The 18799-nt window shown below is 39.6% G+C and overlaps 1 protein-coding gene and 1 long non-coding RNA gene across 2 annotated transcripts; both read right to left on the bottom strand.

The window, feature by feature from the left end:
* Window positions 1-2605: 2605 nt before the first annotated feature.
* LOC130134707 (uncharacterized) lies at window positions 2606-5854 on the bottom strand. The gene is made up of 2 exons (XR_008814242.1): window positions 4861-5854; window positions 2606-2822 (listed from the first exon to the last, which is right to left on the bottom strand). It is a non-coding gene; the product is annotated as an uncharacterized LOC130134707 (long non-coding RNA).
* A 9235-nt stretch (window positions 5855-15089) lies between these two features.
* LOC130134706 (transcription factor ORG2-like) lies at window positions 15090-16538 on the bottom strand. Its single transcript, XM_056302311.1, has 3 exons — window positions 16204-16538; window positions 15486-15869; window positions 15090-15359 (listed from the first exon to the last, which is right to left on the bottom strand). Exons 1-3 carry the CDS (start codon window positions 16504-16506, stop codon window positions 15237-15239), a joined length of 810 nt encoding a protein of 269 aa, XP_056158286.1. The 5' UTR covers window positions 16507-16538; the 3' UTR covers window positions 15090-15236.
* Window positions 16539-18799: the final 2261 nt, after the last annotated feature.

Genomic DNA, 18799 nt, shown 5'->3' with positions numbered 1-18799 from the left:
CTGGATATACAAGGTTACTAGAAGTCTAGAATGACGATTACCCTCCCTAAAACTAAAATCTTGACCCCGAAATTCACTCAAAGTTAATAAAAAAATGGAATAGACGAATGAAAATACATCGTCGGAAGACCGCACGGTTATTTAATTTTATTTGATTCGTGTGGCAAAGAATGGTCCGAACTATTCAACTGTTCCTAATGTAACATGGTTTCCACAAACACTGAACTGGAATAAGTCGCGCGTGAAATTTTGCGTGCTCAAAAATGATTCATAGTGCAGACAACATATTTCTCTTAACTTGTTGCAAGCTCAGAACCTCGCTTGTAATTTGTGTCTCTGAGTCCGTCCCACTGCCTAAGTTCGGTCAAGATTGCGATGGGAAATGTCAAAGTAAATACCAACTTCGAAGTTAATGAAAATTTCACGGTAGAGATCAACACAATCTTTGTGTACATGTTCAAGTGGCTTTGGTGTATCCATTTGGAGGTCTAGCACTTGCTTGATCATTTATTTGTATAAATACATGATCTGCGCAATAATTGTTTGAAACTTATTGTACGACCGTCAATTCAGTCATAAATTTTCCGATGTGGCCAATTTAGTCCTAAATCTTTTGATAATTTTTCAATGTAGTCATTCCGGCCAATTATAGCAGGATATCGTTGACGTGGACATTGACCGTCCTACTTGGTATGACCGGTGTTGACGTGGACGGTTTTTGCAATTTTTAAAATATTTTCAATTTTTCTTTTCTTTCCCTTTTCTTATCTTTCTTTTTTTTTTTTTCCTTTTTCTCGCTTCCTTCTGCCGGTCTTCGAGGCCTCGACGATGGTGTCTCGGCCCTCACTGACCACAGGTGAGGGCGCGCAACCCTTGCCAGATTTGGGTGAGCGCCCGCGAGCCCTTACCAAGATTTGGCAAGGCAAGGGCGTCGCAGCCATCACTTGTGGTCGGCAATCTCCGCCGGCCATCGCCGAAGCCCCAAGCGACCGATGGAGGAAAATAGGAAAAAAAGAAAAAGGAAAAAAAAGAAAACATTAGGAAAATTTTTAAAAAATTGCAAAAATTGTCAACGTGAAAGTTGGCCGTGCCACATAGAATGGTTGGAGCTCACTGGACTGCCACATCAACAATTTCCCACAAAAAAATGGCCAAAATGACTACATTGGCAAATAATAAAAAATTTATAACTAAGCTATCCAAATTGAAAAGCTTAGAATGAATTGGCCACCATACAATAGATTTATGACTTTTTGGACTATTTTCCCTTCAATCTGCTAATCCCTTTCAGTGAATTGATGAGCGACTTAAATGTAAATGAAAAAGAAAACTTATTCTTATGCAATAGCACCTGTTAATTAATATTCCAATTGTCAATGGAGTTTAATACCATTTTACCTTTCATTTTGCTCTTGGTTGTTATCTTAATTCCAAATAAAATTCCAATGTCTTCTCACGACTCATGCAGTTAGTGCTTACCGTCTATTTTCACCCAACAAATTTCCAAGCTCCTCTAATGCCTTCCCTCATAAAATAAGATGTGATAGGATATTACTAAATTAAAAGAGAGAAATCTTTATCCAAACTCCAAAGAAAATTACAATAAAATTGGGCAATCGATTGATTAAAACCCTATACATTGGGTAGCCCGGATAAAATTTATAATAGGATAAAATTTATCATATCTTATATTTGGTTCCTGCCCAAGACAGGATAAAGTTGGATATAAGAGGGATATAGCCTGGATAAAATAATCTCATGGGGGAGGTGAGATAAATGTGGATAGGATTTTTTATATCCATAATATAAAAATTATTTTTCTCGAACAACAAACTTATTAATTTAATAAAATTATTGAATATAAATAATATTTGAATTCAAATAAAAATTCAAAATAACAAAAATACTAACAACGATTTCTTCTTTATTCATTCCTATTTTTATTTATATATTCAAATATCTTTTGATCTTACAATATAAATTCACTATATATAAATATATATTTAGTATTTATATTTATTACATATTTTAGGTATTTTATTATTTTTGGTATATTAGTATAGTTTACTATTTAATAAATTTTGATTAAAGAATGATGGAAAGGGAAAATAAATAAATAAATAAATAAATAAAAAGTAAGGGTAAAATAATAAATAAATAAAAATGAAGTAGGCAAGAATATTATGAGAGATTCTTACCATCTCAGTTTGTGTACTTTTTAGATTCATTTACACTGATATGCATTCATACCAAATAACGAACTTTGATAAGATGTAAAAATATATTGTTATATTACTACGATACACTAAATAGTGAAATGGATAAAGCAAAATTCCTGGATTTTATATCATACCCTATCCAATTCTATTTCGCTAGAAATATAGACGACCAAACGTAGCCTAAAGAACGTAGCCTAAAGGAGATAATACACGGGGGGAAAATCTCGTGAATAGTCTAAACCGGATAGAAAAATTTGCATACCAAATTACAAACGTATCGTAATCGATAGATCAGCTTTCCATATTAATATTACTTTGGTAAGATGTTGAGATTTATACAAGTGCACGAAGTTGACGCGATTTGTTTCAATAAAGGATGTACAGTATGCCATACGCATGCATGATTTTGTTAAATTTCACAAATGTATGAAGCGCAAAGATAGGTCCTGTCATACACCGAACGCAAAAGGGCGAAGCTAATGAATCCTTTTCACTGTGATACAACTCAAGTGCTCATTCATGAACGAAGCTTTACAGTTCAGGTTTGAGAAAACTTCCTTAGCATCATCAATCATTCCCTCCAACCTCTAGGTCTTCAAATCACTGAGCTAGCCAGCGAAAAGTTAGACAAATCACTGAAATGGGTGCCAAGAATGAATAATGAGTAATGAGTAATCCGAAAGTTAGCAGAAAACCCACCTTCTCTGCATTGAATCAAGCATATATGTACCCTACCAACTACCAAGCAAAAGTACATCGAAAAACTATGTTACTCTACCACCTCCTTAATCATGCAAAGGTCGACTTGATAACGAAAATCAAGTTGAAGATCGATGGGTCAATATTGGAGAGGTATCTTCTCTGGGTTTCCTTTATTGCATACGTTCCCTACCCTCTCTCTTAGCGATAGACCCTTATTATTTCTCGTATTCTTATATAGTATAGTACTTCATAGCTAGGTCCAAAAAAGGATCGGTGGTACCCATCAATCTCTGCTTACTAAACCTAAAGCCTACAGCTTAAATGCTAGTTTCAGTCTACTGGTCTACACCAGATACATTCGCCAATGCTCATGTTTCTGATGTATATAGCTGGCCAAACTTTATATTATTGCGTGCTTCAAGCTCAACCTCGAATGACTCTGAATAATGTCGTATGCCGACCATAGATAACCTAACCTTCTAGGGAAAGTGCAAAACCACGACGGAAATGGGTGCTAATAGAAAGCCTTTAACGTACATAGGAGAAAATTTAAACCATTATTATGAATAAATGTCAAAATTAAACCCACATACATGCGCTACCGTTCCCCACAACCCCCATACACATTGGCAATCCACCGAGCAATTCATGCAAACATTTTTATAAGCTATGCTGCAAAGTGAACGACCAATCACCATAAATCAAGGGCACTATTTCTTTTCTTGAATAAACATGAATTATGGGGACTTGAACGGTGCAAAAGAGAAAAGACCCGACACCAAAAAACGTAAGAACGCCTCAATTAGTTTCCTTTTGCTGAGTTGTAGATCAAAAGCCGGTCCACGAAAGATTATCTTGCGCTCAGAGTCTACTTTCTACGGCTATGTATGTATAGGAACGTACGAACATGAAGCTTCTTTTTACATTATTATGTCCTTTCTTTTGACCGGAAAACCGCCAAAAACGAAACAAGAACAATGGCGTTATTTAGTCCACCGATACCTATGACTTTGAGTAAAGTATACAGATGAATCTGTCGCCATAGTTATAGCAACTCTTCGGATTCAAGGCATACCGACAGGTGTCCACTTGTCAGATTTTCTTCTGCTTTTTCGCTGATATTAACGCCAAAATGGCAAAGAAGGAAAAAAAGTTTCAGGAGACGGAAAACCAACGCCCACTTGTTGGGTCCTTCCTCGTGCTCTCCGTCTATTCTTCTGATCGATTGTTCTTCTTCAACCAATGGCCGTGCACTAATGAACCAATGACCTTGCACTAATCAATTTGTTCTTTTCTTGTGGGTCTGTATTCATTTTGTTCAATTTTCCCTCTTTGATTTTATCTTTTTGTAATCTTTATTCTATGTTTGCCAATTGATGTTCTCAGATATTGTTGCTCCAAGGCACGCCAATGCTCTTTCTTGGCGTGAAAGTGGAGGAACTCGAGAGGGTTTTTCTTGCGTTTCTTTTTTATGTAGGAGTGTGGAAGAAGAAAAGCTCATATGTTCTCTCAATGAAAAGGAAAGAAAGAAGATCCTAGAATGCATCGATCCATCGTAGACCCTAAATTTCCTCGCAGATTATTTTCCCCCTATCAACAAAACGAAAACCTGAAAAAGAAACCCTCTTCGTGATTTTCGCACTAACCATTAATTTTTCCAAGTAAGAAAGGAAACTTTCAATTTGATGCATATGTCTGATGAACATTTTTCAATAAAAGATTCAAATACTTGAACATCTTGAAACTAAAAAATGCATGCATGCCTCAGATCTTTCAACCCCCAGCACTCAAACAGGAAAGATATTGAAAGAGAAAAGCTCTGAACAAATTGATCATTCTAGAATATTTTCTGTCTCTTTCATGACTGAACACCACATACCGACATGCATGTACAGTACAATCTTACCATACAAAAATCTCACCATCTAATTACACAAACCTTGCACCAAAACTTGATCAGCGTTGTCGTCATCAGCTCGAGCTCAAGCAGATGCGAGAGGAACGCTCGGATCTCGGGCCGGCGAGCAGGCCAGCAAAATGAGGAGGGACATGATCAGGACCGGCACGAAGAGGAGCATCAGCGGCGGCGGGGGCAGTGGTGGCAACACCAGCGGGAGCACCAGCAGCAGAAGAGTGAACAAGGCCAGGAGGATCATCATCGACCTCATTAACATGTGCCCCACTGTGCATGAAGCTATATCTTATAACCTCCGGTGATGAAAACGAAGCAACTATTGATAATCACTGGATCATCAATGGTTAGCAGATCTCTCCTGGTGGACATAGGATCATCATGTGACGCCGCATGGTCCAACCATTGCTGCGTTCACATCGAAACCTCCCACCAAGACCCTCTGGAAACTCTCTCGCAGATAAAGGGAGTGAGAGAGAGAGAGAGGGAGGGAGGGAGGGAGGGAGAGTTGTGCAGTCAATAAAGGAGATTGAAAAGTTGTTGAAGATGGGTTTTATATATAGACGCACACACCCCAGTACAAGAGAATAACTATGACAAAAAGAGAGAATTCTGTCCTCTTCTTTTTTTTTTCTACCCCAGCAAAAGGATGCGACCCGGTCCAAATCAGGGTCGGACCAATCGAAACTTTGACTAGTATAATAAGCTCAGATTTTAGCAAAAGGAAACATACAAATTAGTGGAATGAAGATGATCACCATAGCTGAAATATGCGCATGCATCCTGATCTTTATTTCATCCAATTGCGTCATAAACGCCATCTTTTCAAGAAAGAGGAAAAACAAACGTAATCGAGGAGGAATATCGTGGAAAGTTTTAAAGAAGAGAGAGAGGGAGATTGGGGGAGAGGCATGTGAAAGGGACAACGAGGGAGGGGGGACGAGAAATGAGGAGAGGGGGGAGGAACCAGAAGGGCACGAGCGGAAACATTTAATGACTAGGTCTTATTATTACAAAGAAAACTACATCGGGCTGGTCGTTGTCGTCACTAGTCGTCGTCGACGGATACTTTCCCTCCATTATTTTTTATGTTGGGTGTCTTGGTTCACCCAACCCTAACGTATATATGCACAGCGCGCGCCCACATCACACATCAAAAGGTCAGGAGAAAGATGAGAAAAAATGGGTCGTCAACCGTCAATATCACTATTGATTTGCTCTCATTAAACGTCGATGCTGATCATTCTTCCCCCTTTCTCACGGGTTTGCCCGTTTCGGAAGCTTTGAAAATATCCCACCGCCAATCTCCTCCCGTTCTTGTTTTCTTGATGTTTAAGTTTCGATTGGTACGGTTGGGATTTTGAGTGGTAAAACGGATTTTGCGTGCTCGATATAAGTGGGAGTTTTCCCCCGAGTTCGATTCCTAGTCAATCATGTAACCTCTTGGAGCCATACAATGAGGAAGTACATTCATCATGGCTTTCATAGTGCCTACGTAGATGATGAATCTAACAAAGAGGGTCCTGTTTTTCCTTGATGTGAATCAAAACTTATGCATGATTTATGCCGGGGACGCGCAACAAAACTATGAACCACACTCGGCCTTTTCAACGTACGACTCCGCCGCGACTATATAGGCCTTTCCCTCGGCTAACACAATACTTCCCTCTGAGCTTTGGGCCGGCCTCTTTTGTTCTTGCAAGACTGCTCGTCATCTAACATCTTGGTCGCAAGAACGACCGTACGTGGTCCCGAAATGTCCGCAGCCCTCGATCGACAACAATAAAGCCCTTGATTTTGTGAAGTCGTTCTAATTTGCAAAGAAAATATACACAAATCTACAACAGCTTATGATAGCTCAACAATAATACAACCGGTTATGGAACCCACTGTCCTAAAAGAAGGGAAAAGTACCAAAAAATTCCTAAACCTATTCCATTTGTACCAATTCAGCATTAAATTTTTTAATTTTACCAATTTAATCCTAAACATTTTCACATAGGTACCAATTTAGTCCACTTGACCAATGGGTGGCACAATGGGTGCTGACATGGACATTTTCAAATATTTTTTAAATATTTTTTTCCAAAATTTTTAATAATTTTTCTTTTCCCTTTTCTTTTTTTCTTTCCTTTTACTTTTTTTCTTTTTTCCTTCCCTCGCTGGTCGCTAGCCTCCATGGCTGGCGGAGGTCGCCGGTCGCTGACAAGGTCAAGGGCCTAGAATCCTGGGGCTGACCCTCGTTGGCCTTTGGCGAGGGTCAACGAGGGCTGGGTGAGGCAACCCCTAGCCAAATCCGGCGAGAGGCCTTTCCCAAGCGAGGTTGGCCTTCACCATAGGCTGGCCAAGTCATCCCGGCCTTCGTCGGCGTCTGGCGAGGGGCGACCTCATCCAACCCTTGCCCTCGCCGACAACCTCCGCCGGCCACGGAGGCTGGCGATCGACGAAGGGAAGGAAAAAGGAAAAAGAGAAAGGAAATGAAATAATAAGAAAAAGAAAAATTTTAAAAAAAATTCGAAAATATATAAAAATTAAATAAAATATCTATGTCAGCACCAGTCGTGTCACATAGGATGACCAGCGTCTATGTTAGCAATTTCTGGCCTAAATTGGCTGGATGGACTGAATTGATATTAATGTAAAAAGGTTTAAGACTAAATTGATTCAATTAAAAAGTGTAAGATTGAATTGGTACCAATAAAATAGGTTTAGAATTTTTTTGTCCTTTACCCCTAGAAGAGTTATGATCGAAAGGGAAACTCAAGCCCCCGAGTCTAAAGAGTAATCCCTATAGCCCGAGAAGAGGGAGTGTAACAAGTGGTGGGCCACAAAGTCCTTCTTCACTCCATTGACAAGCAGCTCTCGCCCAAGAAATGGCGTGTTACTAATAATATAAGAAACAAGTCATTTTCAGATGACTTAAAGCATGCATAAGTTACCTAACGGGAGGAAAGTGTGCGCAGATGCATGGAACCTTGCATGCATCGAATTCCATTAACTTATAATATATAGTTGATCCTCCAACTATGATGGTCTTATTAATATAGGAAAACTAAGGAGGATTTGTAGCAATTGTCAAGATGCCCCCATTGCCAAACTAATCGGAATTGATTGAGATGAAAGCTATTTCCATTAGTCCTTCCAATCTCAACTTTCTTTTGGCCCATCTTATCCCGCGCTGATTCGATGGCTAGAGCTCCAATTGGGAATGGCAATCTGTTATACCGGCCCTTTGTCTTTTGCAATGATTTTTAAGATAACGATGTCTTTCGGACATTGGGCGACGGATTAGGTCAAAAATATTGAGGTGGTTCATTGAATGTTCCGAATGTTTCGACATGAAAAAGCTAATGATTATCCAGTTAATTAAGAGAGCATGGAAAGAGGAAAGCCTTAAAGTCCATTTATTTTAGGGAAAAATCATTACTCGAAATCATATCCCACCGTTTAGATCGCTTATGAGTCAATGGAAAATCTTTTTTATAGTCGACGAAAAAACTTTATATAAAGTTAGAAAAATGAATTTCTCTTTAAAAAAGCAAAAGTCATTTATCAAAATATGATCGGACCCCAGTGCTTGAGCCATGATCCCCTTAAGCCTGACCTGAGACCTCGACACCCTTGTTCAAGTCCCAAGCAATTGGGCTTGGGACCCCGGCGCTCATGCTCGGGCCCCTAGTGGCCGTGCACGAGTCTTGAGCGCCCATACCCGAGACCTTGGAGATCGAGCCCAAGTACTCGGCTCCGACGCCTAGGACCTCTGAGGCCGAGCTCGAGTCGCTAGGCCCCGGGCATGGGCCCTGAGGTTAGGACTGGGACCCCAATGCCCATGCCTAGGTCTTCGCCGATCGGACGCTAGATCTTGGCTTGTGTGCTCTCAGTATTCTGATGGCCCAAGCCAAGGCCCCAACGCTCGTGTTTAGGTTCGCAACACTCAGGCACAAGACGCCAATGGCCATGCCGAAGACCCTGCGGTCGGGCCTAGCTCATCAATGCCGAAACACAAGCTCTGGATGTAATCAAAACTTTTCTCAAAGGCGTGTTTCATAACAAATATCAGACAATGGCCTCCATAGTATTTGCAAAATATAGTCAAATATCGAAAAGTGAAACTGATTGTCCTTGGAAATAAGTTTATTTGAACATATTTTCCAGCAAAGTTCATTTTCCGTGAAATAAACTGATTGAAGATTGGATGTGAGTATCTGTGTTGAAAGTGATATGCTGATTATCCTTGGTTAACTAGTATTGTGAGTGTGCAAGCACGGGCTTGTTTCATAAACCATGGGTATATCTCCAACGTTGATTTCATGCATTGAAGATCAATTACAATAAATTTCAACGAATTACGGAAAAAAGAGTGATAACACATGTAAAAAAATTACTTTCCTCAAATAAGGACGAAACATTTGCTTACATCAAATTTACAGTATGATGTATACTTGAAAAACTTTTGAGGAATTAATGGAAATATTTCATTTATATGTGTAAAATGGATTTTTCCTAGCATTGATAAATCTATTAATGGTCAAAAGTTACTCCTATTCTTACTTTACCGGAGTCTCCAGTAGTACAGCCGAGATAGCGACAGGTTCTCTGCACTTTACATTATATGTTATAGATTTGTATGAACCTATTAAATGGTCAAACGTTACTTTACATTATGAATTATATATATTTGTATTTATATTTAGGAAGACATTAGGAAAGATTCTAGTTCGAATACAAATGGATATGCATCATATGGAGTTTGCCACGAGAAGCACTTACAAGATAATATCAAATAGAGCTATATTACTATCCTTTAATCATATTCGGAAGAATCATTTTGATCTCACCTATGTGATTAGTGGTTTTTTATGAAATATAGCATGTATAGGAAATTGTTACTCGCACAAATATATCGAAACCCTAACAAGACACTCTCTCTCTCTCTCTCTCTCCCAGAACCGCCACGGCTCAATTGCCGCCACCATAGCTCCGCCATGGCCTCCTCAACAACCAAACCAAAGCCGCCCCCCCCCCCCTTGGCAAGAACTGTACGTCGACAGAGGCACTGACCAAGCCCCAGGATGCGTAGCTTGGGGCGTATCCAGACTCCAGCTCCCCCACCATTTGCTACTGCAGGAGCTTGACTGGGTACGACGCCGTTGGCGATCAATGGCGTCGGTATCAACGAAGAGAGAAAGAAACCACTGCCGTCGGCGACGTAACCTGTTGGAAACGTGACCAGAGAGAATTGTTGGGACGCCGGCGGGCGGCGAGAGTTACTCGTACAGCAGTCAGATATGAGAGAGAGAGAGAGAGAGAGAGAGAGAGAGAGAGAGAGAGAGAGAGAGAGCTGGGGCTGATGGTGATGGAGTAGGGTTCTTTGGGTGTTTATTTTTTAGATAGAATTACATGTAGGTGACCACGTAATGTGCACTGACCAATCAAAGAGCGGGTTTGATTGGAGGAATTGCATGGACAAGAGAATTATCGTAAAAGCATAATGAATGAAGTTCATAGGGTCAACACTGCATATGACTTCGTTTTGTCAATTCTTATAGGCAAATGCAAAGATTAAAAGATGTTTAAGGATCTTATCACTAATTTGGGCTATGAATTTGTGTTTTGACATCATGATTAACCGCGTGGAATTCATGTCTAACCCAAAACATGACATTTTTATTAATTGTGTCGCGTTCTTGGAAACCCAAACACAATACTTTCATTAAATAGGTTACGCGACATGACACTTTTAATAAATTCAAAATTGAATCTATTATATAAAAAATATGCTTAAACGTATCTCTTGCCATTTCTAAATTTATCCAAATATATCATGTCAACACTTATAGTACGTCGACATGTTTAATTAAACGTGTCTAAGACTGTCATGTATAATCGGGCTAAAATGGTCAAACCATGAACATTGGCACACTTATTATTAATGTGTAACCAGATCGATTTATTTAACGACACTAACACGATTAAAGCTCAACTCGAACATGCTTAACACCCGCCAGATAAACGGATTGGCGTCGAAAATTGGTGCACCTTATGAAAGCAACAAGCACACGAAACAGTATTGAAAGACTGATGAATCGCATTCCTTCTTACACTCGTTCATAATCTGTCCCCATTAAACAGATAGTGTTACTCTCAAGTTTTTAAGACATTGGTTGCACGCAACCATTTTTTCACCACCGTTTCAGAATACAACAACTTGTTTTACTTTAAGGAAAAAAACAGAGATTCGCGATTGGATTGACCTGGTATGTCCGCCGTGCAAAATGCTCGTTCTCTGATCATGGAGTTTGATTTAACATCTTCGCTGCGAGGTTCATTGCACCTCGCAGAAGTCTCTCCTGGCGCCCACAAACATAAATTACAAATATAAATGGGAAATGACCAAAGTTTTATATTTTAGGATCGGCCAATAAATTCAAAGGTCCGAGAGGTCTGATGTACGTAGAGGGAATGATTCTGGCCGAACCCCATCGCTATCGGCGCCAAGTTGATCGATTTCTTAATGGCCCAGTTCGCTCCGTAATCAACCTGATTCTTTCAACTTGTATTAAACTGCCATTTGATTTTGTGTGTGCTGGCAAAGGAGTAGTTTTTTTGGTAAGGGTGTGTGCTGGCAAAGGAGTAGTTGCTTTACATGCAATAGCATATATACTTGTTTTACCTTCGTTACCATTCAATGAACGAATTTTTTACATTTATTTATGATGCCAAAAATTCTTATATTAGTAGGCACAATAAGACCGCTTGAGAATAGATTAAGCAATTTATGAGCATTTAACTTTATCTGAATGTTTGAGGAAGCACGGTCAGTCGCTCTCAAAATTCGACTCTCTTCACATTTGGTAGAACCTAGTTTTGTATTAATTCCAACGGGTCTTAAAACTCTCAACTTTGACTTTTGCTAGGGAAAAAAAATCTGTAATCTAAATTGCTGGATACCATGCTTTGTTATAAGGAGGGAGCTTGGGAGAGAAGACGACCGACAATGAGGTAAAAGTTAGGGATCGCAATTCGTTTTCGTGTGTCTTATGCCGTGTTGATATAGGGATATGCTACACAACCGATCAATTTGCACACGACCCAATCAAGTAATTGTGTCAACATACATGACATGAATGGGACTCGAAAATTAAATATTGACACGACGAGATTTATGCAACCCGCTTAAAAACGGGTCGAAGAGTCGACACTATCAGATGACCCGCAGGACATGAAATCAACCACCAACACAAACCTGACATGAAATATGCTAATGTTTTCATAAAATAGATTAACAAATTGCAACGATCTAGTAGCAAAATGTCATCAAATTAAATCAAATAACTTATTTGTAGTCGATGAAATATCTTCAGCTTAAGATCCTAATGATGAATACCAGAGAGAAATAATCTCGCATACAAGTTGTATCCACACTAACCCGTTGATTTAAACAGCTTATGCGGATCAATTTCTTGTGTGTCGGGTTGGACACGAACACAACACGATTACTAATCATGTCTCACAGGTTGACACGATATTGACCACATACAATCAGCCTCAATCCAAACCCGCTAATTCTTTATCATGTCAGAGTATATAATCGTGTAGTGTCAGAAATGCCCCCCCCACCCCAGTAGAAATTAAACTTCTTGCCAAGGTAAAACTTTGTTGATTTTGGTTCGAAGTTCGCCATTCTATTCGGAAACCATGGTACTTTCCGGGGTAGTAGCCGGGGCTCGGGCTTATTTCTTATGGGCACCTGGTCCTGATTCAGCAATTCTTAAAATCATATTTTTGAATTTATTTTGTAAGGAATTTGGAAAAAAAACCTAAAGAGTTTTGAGAGCCGTCATTCAAGAGAGTGGAGATCTTGAGATGTCTCCTTTCTTGTGACCGACTCTTGTGGGTATGACTGTTATCTAGGATTGGGGAACACTTATTCATGAGTGTTTCAAGCGATTGTATCTCTATTTTGCCGATTGCAGCAAAAACCATCTCTTCGATCTCTCCTAGCGAAATAGGCGCACCTCCAGACCACATACATCGTCAATGGCCAGGTTTAATTTGTGCAAGTCAACCTTTGCTCGAATCGTTTCGTTCGATCACGCTTCCACATCGGCCATAACAACACACATAAATTAAATAGAGAAAGGCTTAACCCCACGTATAAATCATCTCATCAAATCAAATTCTTAATATGCAACAACAGATTGCTCGAATCGTCTCTTTTGTTCGCGCTCCCACGTCAGTCATAACAATACATATAAATCAAATAGAGAAAGGCCTAACTCCACACATAAATCTGATGGGGTTATATCCGAACCGAATCAGAACAATCACACAGATAATAGAAAATTTGACACACAAGTTTACTCGAGGTTCACATCGAATATAGGGCTACATCCCGCAGGGATTCTACTATAATATTTAGGTTTTACAATACCACAACCACTGTTACAATAATCTCTCATACAAGTCAATATATAGGACTTAAAATGGTCCCGCCCAAAGCCCAAACCTATCCGTGCAAGTGTCAATAATAAACTATCTTGATCCGGCAGCATGTCCGAAAACAATTGATTAACCTCCTCCTTGCTCTCTCGCGTATGTGCCGATGCAAACGTAGTAATTTGTTTGTCTTTTGTGCAGAATTCATTGCCTTGTCTTCTTCCCTCTCTCCGCTGTTCACTCCCAGTCCCACCACCAGTAAGCCATTCACAATCGAGCGCCATTCCCAGAGAATAATTCTCCTCGGCCTGTGCAGTTCCTCAGATACAACTTGCTGCAGAATCTCTTCATCCAGCCCTAAACCCTAGACCACGCCCTCGTTTTGCTGAGCTTTTTTGTCCATGGCGGGGTTTTAAAAATCTAATACGCCAGATGCAAAACTTTCAGTATGCTACTGGCCGACACCCCAGCAAGTTGCTCCTATGTTATGTTTATGTGCAACTAAAACCCGTACGTGTGGCCAACCTCGGATGAGAAAAAATTAAACATGGGAACCCCACCATCTTGTACCTAAATTAAGTAATTCCATGCCACCAGTGCCGGTAGCAAAGTACATTGCACCTGCTTGTTTTTTATACCAATAAAGCAGAAGGCGAGAGACAAATATCCCCGATCACGACCAAGAATGATGACGGAAGCTGAAAATATAGGTGAAAGCGTTGTCCGTACGAGGGCATATAGTCTTGGTTTTTCCATCGGAAGATTCTGACTGTGTATGAATAGGCAGAGGGGTGCCCATTTTGCAAGAATTGGAAATGACGATGATAAACTAGAAATGGATTGCGACGAGTGTCTCAAGAACGACCGTCTAACATGCTTCATAAGAAAATACATTCGATTATGATGTGTGTGTATATATATCTAGTCCAAGCCAATAGTAGCATTCGATTTCTTTTCCGATCAAAATAATAGTATCTATCAGTTTGAGTATGTTCCGAAGAATTTAATGCAATCGGAAGTCAGAACTGACGAGGAATCTATACCGTGTCAAGCTATAGTCTCCCCTCGCGATTGATTATCATCTTGCAATCACAGCCGGGTACGAGTTCTATTTGTACGATGAGGAGGGACTTGATTTTGGAAGATTTTGGTGGTGTATAATGGTATGATTTGATGAATTCGCAGTATAACATAGATCGTTTTGTCTCGAGGGAAGCATGCGATGAAAATGAGCCGGGCCGTGAAAGGCCTTCCTTAAATGGGTCCGGCCGTGCAAGACCCGTTTAATTAAACATCAATTTCATCCATCACTTTTGGGGGAGGGGGGTCTGTGGAATTCTGCGGTCCAAAATGCAGAATCTCGGGCATGGAATGGAATGAAAAGGGTGTTTTGATTTTGACCGTCCGATCATTTACAAAAGATGGAGACTTGTTGATTTCACCATTTCATTAAGGTAAATTACCGAGGATAAGGTTATCAACATCATGAAAGTTATTTCGTGAGAACCCAATATCTTCTCATAATTGAAATTTGGCCCACGGCCATATCATGTTTAACCAAAGGTCGACGATATAAATTACCAATTTATATGTAACCTATTTCAACGCGAAAACGAAATCTAGATGCGAAGGACTTAGTGTTATTAAATAGATCAAATAAAGGTTTATTTAACTTATGCAATTAGGAAATTTCTTTTTGGTTTAACTTATCGTCATCACCATGGTTGTCAAATTATAGCTTCAAAATACTTAAACTGAAAAAGGAGTAACTTCGTTTAAGTAATACACTGGCTAAAAAGACATTCCTTCAACAGCCTTTTAAACAATTATCTGTTTAAAACTTACATATTCGAAAAAGAAATGTATAAAGACATTCTCAGATTACATGCAGTATATTTACAAATGCTTAAGCAGAACACCAAGCTGAAGGGCTTCATTGATGAATTTATATACTAATGGAGGGACTATTGCATCATGATCTGATTTTCAAGTTGTCTCAGGAATTTTACTTCCCTTCCCTTCTGATCATATAACGCCAGTAGTTTCTCCTTCAAAGCCTCACACTCCATCCCCCAACTTCTCTCAACCTTCACATATTCAAATGATCATCATTCAAAAAGCATGCCAATGATATATCTATATACCATGTCAAGAAACTAAAATTGCAAATTTGGGTATGACTAAAGAAACTAATAGTAAACCGACCAAAGTACCTGAACGTGTAGATTGTAGAAGGACGTTCTTGTCCCTCCGAATGACTTGAACGTGGAAGCATTTATTAGAGGATAGCCATGATAATTCAAGGTAAGCAATATCTCAGAGAAGTCGACAGTATTCTGAGTCATGACCTTTGTTGTGCATATTTGGATTGCAACCTCACTCTCACTCAAACGATTTGTCGAAATAGATGGCACCGAATTGGGAAGTGCACCGTTTCGTTTGCTGTTTTCTTGGCGAGGGCAATCATCTCTTCCTTGGGTGGCATTGATTCTTGATAGAAGTTCTTCCTTCTCTTGAGCGAGTGTCTGCAGTTGCTGTTGCAGTTCTGGTATGTGTTTCAGCACTCGGGACACTGTCTCCGGAATACTCAACTTTTTCTAGAGGGAAAAGGACAAGATCAAACTCTGTTAAAACCCAATAAGTGTCTTCCTTTAATTTCTCCGGACCCAAGACAGAAAGATAACTATGTAGTGACTTGAAGTTGAAGCAGCTACAAATAAAAAGTATAGAACATCACGTTATGCATTAAGGATTTAGAGAATAACACAGAAACTAGGGTTCATATGTGATCAACAATATTGTCCACTAGCTACTACTCTTTATTATTCTCTCCATCAGTTTTTTCTGTTTTCGGCAAAGTGTGTACCCGAGGAAAGGAAATAAAAGACTAGTTCCAACAACTTCCTTGTAGATACAGGACTTAAGGATTACCGTTTGATCAGCAGACGGAAGCAGCGAACGGAGCGTGGAGTACAAACTGTTGATTTTCTTCCGCCGATCGCGCTCGCTGGCGTTGTGGTTCAGCTTCTTGACCATCGTGACTTCGCCGTTCTTCGCTGCAAATGGGATATTGGAATGATCAAGTACTAGCTCCGCATGAGGAGACGGTGATGAGAAGGGAAAATGGAGAGGAGGTGGTGAAGAGCAAGTGCGGGCATCTCTGTGCTTGCAGTTCTCTTGTTCATGGCAGGTTGAATCCTCAAAGGGCCAAACACTAGGAGAAAAAGACAACATTTGTATGCACAATTCTTTTTGGGGTTTCCGATATTTTTAGATCTATAAGAAGGTGGATGATCATGACTTGCTTATATATAAACCTCCATTAAGGACCTCAGCTAAACATTAATGGCATAGTATATTGGGAAAAATTGACTTAAGGTGAGATGATCAATTGCTCTCTCTCTCTCTCTCTCTCTCTCTCTCTCTCTCTCTCTCTCTCTCTCTCTCTCTCTCTCATAGTTTTTTTCCTTTTATGGTGGATCATTCAAATCAATTTTGAGGAATCGATCCGGATATCATATATATCATCCTCAACTATACTTACTTTATAATAAGATATCTTATGTGAACTTTCTTTTTGCTATTTGGAACTATCATAATGACCCAACGCAAAAATTGTAGATGTTTGCAATGATAGGATGAAATCTCGTTTAATGTTTTATCAAGTATTTTCCGAATGATTTGTCAATCCAAAGGGAGAATATTTGATATTTTTTGCAACTGTTCACGTGGTATTAATATTGATTACAGGTCTGATTTTATATTTCCAACTTGATGAAAGGCAGATTACAAGTACTTTACATATCACTTTCTTGAGAATATTTAACTAAGGGGACGGTCGTTTGTTTAATGCCTGATTAGATTGTACAATCGTGTTGGTGAAAGAAATGGGGAAAAAATAGTGACTTGTGAAGAGCGCATGCCATGCACACCAGAACACGAGCACACAACGAGGTTTTGACCTAAATTCCCGTGCAAGAATTGCCATGCCACAGGAAAGCACGCAATCTCCTCGTGTTCAGTTGCATCAGGGACAGGTAAATATTAATAATTCCCACGATGCAGTAATACCAGAGGAGTTTCTTGTCAGGATTTTGCAGAATCTTTTCTCCTGAAGTGCCTATTCTTTCAATTCAAAGCATCTCAGCCTTCTTTAGGAAAATATTCTTTCGACCGTTTCTGGTGTCAACATTTACTTGGTGCTCTATAGGACAAGAACAGAGGATACGTTTAGTGGTAAGTGGTTTCAGGTTCCTTATAAGTTTCATCTAAAATCTGAAATCTACCATCGGGTACAGGTTTCTCATTTTTTGGAACTTGGAACCTATCCGTTGAAACTTGGAACCTGAAACCTACACTGTCACAGGTTCCAGGGTCTAACAAGTTATTTTTTTTATTTCATTTTTAGTTAAACAAAATAAAAATGAACACAATAATACTGAACAAGTTTGTCATTCATCAAAAGGAAAACAAAAGATTAGTTTTCCTGACATTACAGTTCAAATAAATACAATTAAAATGAGAAGTCATTGCATGAATTGATATCAGGGGTAAGTGGTTCCATGTTCCGTACAGGTTCCACCTGAAACCTATCCATGAGAATAGGTTCCTCATTTTTTGGAATTTGAAACCACCCTATCACACGTTCCAGGATCTACCCAAGTTCCCGTATATTATTAATTGAACAATTGTAATGAATCATCACCTTTAATGACTACCACTTGTTGTTTTAATCTACTGACCACAATTTATATTTAAACACACGAATTATATGAAACATTAACAAGTCATAAAATAAAAGCTCAAACTAATGGTTCTAGATTATACATTCATCATCTAACGCCATAAAACACCACAGAATCACGTGAAGACATAGACCAAGAAAAAACGCAAAAAACTTATTTAAGTACCAGGTTCCAGGTTCCACCTACCTAGAACTTGGAACCTATCCGTCGAAACAGGTTTCCTAATTTTTGGAACTTGGAACCTACCATGCATACCTTAGAACCTAAAATCTACATGTTCCCATCGGTCAAGTTCTCAAGTTTCAGAGTAGAATCTATAATCATGCTCACCCCTAGACACGCTCATCTAAATTGGGATACTAAGCCAACAGCCTCCTGCATCATACTATCGGCACAATGCAAGCATCATCGTAATCATCGTGTTATGTGCGTCTCCAAACCCATCACCTGATGGGACCTGTGTACATCTTCACTCCATTTATAAAGGTCGACTTCAGGTCACCTCCTTGATACGCCGTTCTCTCTTTCTTTCTTTCCTCCTCCTTCTTGGTGCTCGGTGGCACCGCCCCGGCGTGGAGGCGAAAGCGGTGGGGTTTTGTCTCGCCCGCAACTGCGTGTGAAGTCGGTTGTTTGGTATCAGGGTTTTCTATCTGTCCGGTCCACTTCCTTCGTCCCTTGGCTTTTGGGGCTGGGTTCAATAGGTTCTACCTTTCTTCTAACTTTCAGCTTCCAAAATAAACGAAGCTGGGAAAAGCAAAGCAAAAAGTTTGAAGAAGCTTTTG

This window comes from Syzygium oleosum, unplaced genomic scaffold (genome assembly GCF_021117445.2).
Source record: "Syzygium oleosum isolate NSW1041296 unplaced genomic scaffold, Sole_v2.1 Sole_v2.23, whole genome shotgun sequence".
In the NCBI taxonomy this organism is placed as follows: Eukaryota; Viridiplantae; Streptophyta; class Magnoliopsida; order Myrtales; family Myrtaceae; genus Syzygium; species Syzygium oleosum.
Note: the sequence above shows the minus strand (reverse complement) of the source record. Positions and strands in the feature narration are given on the sequence as shown.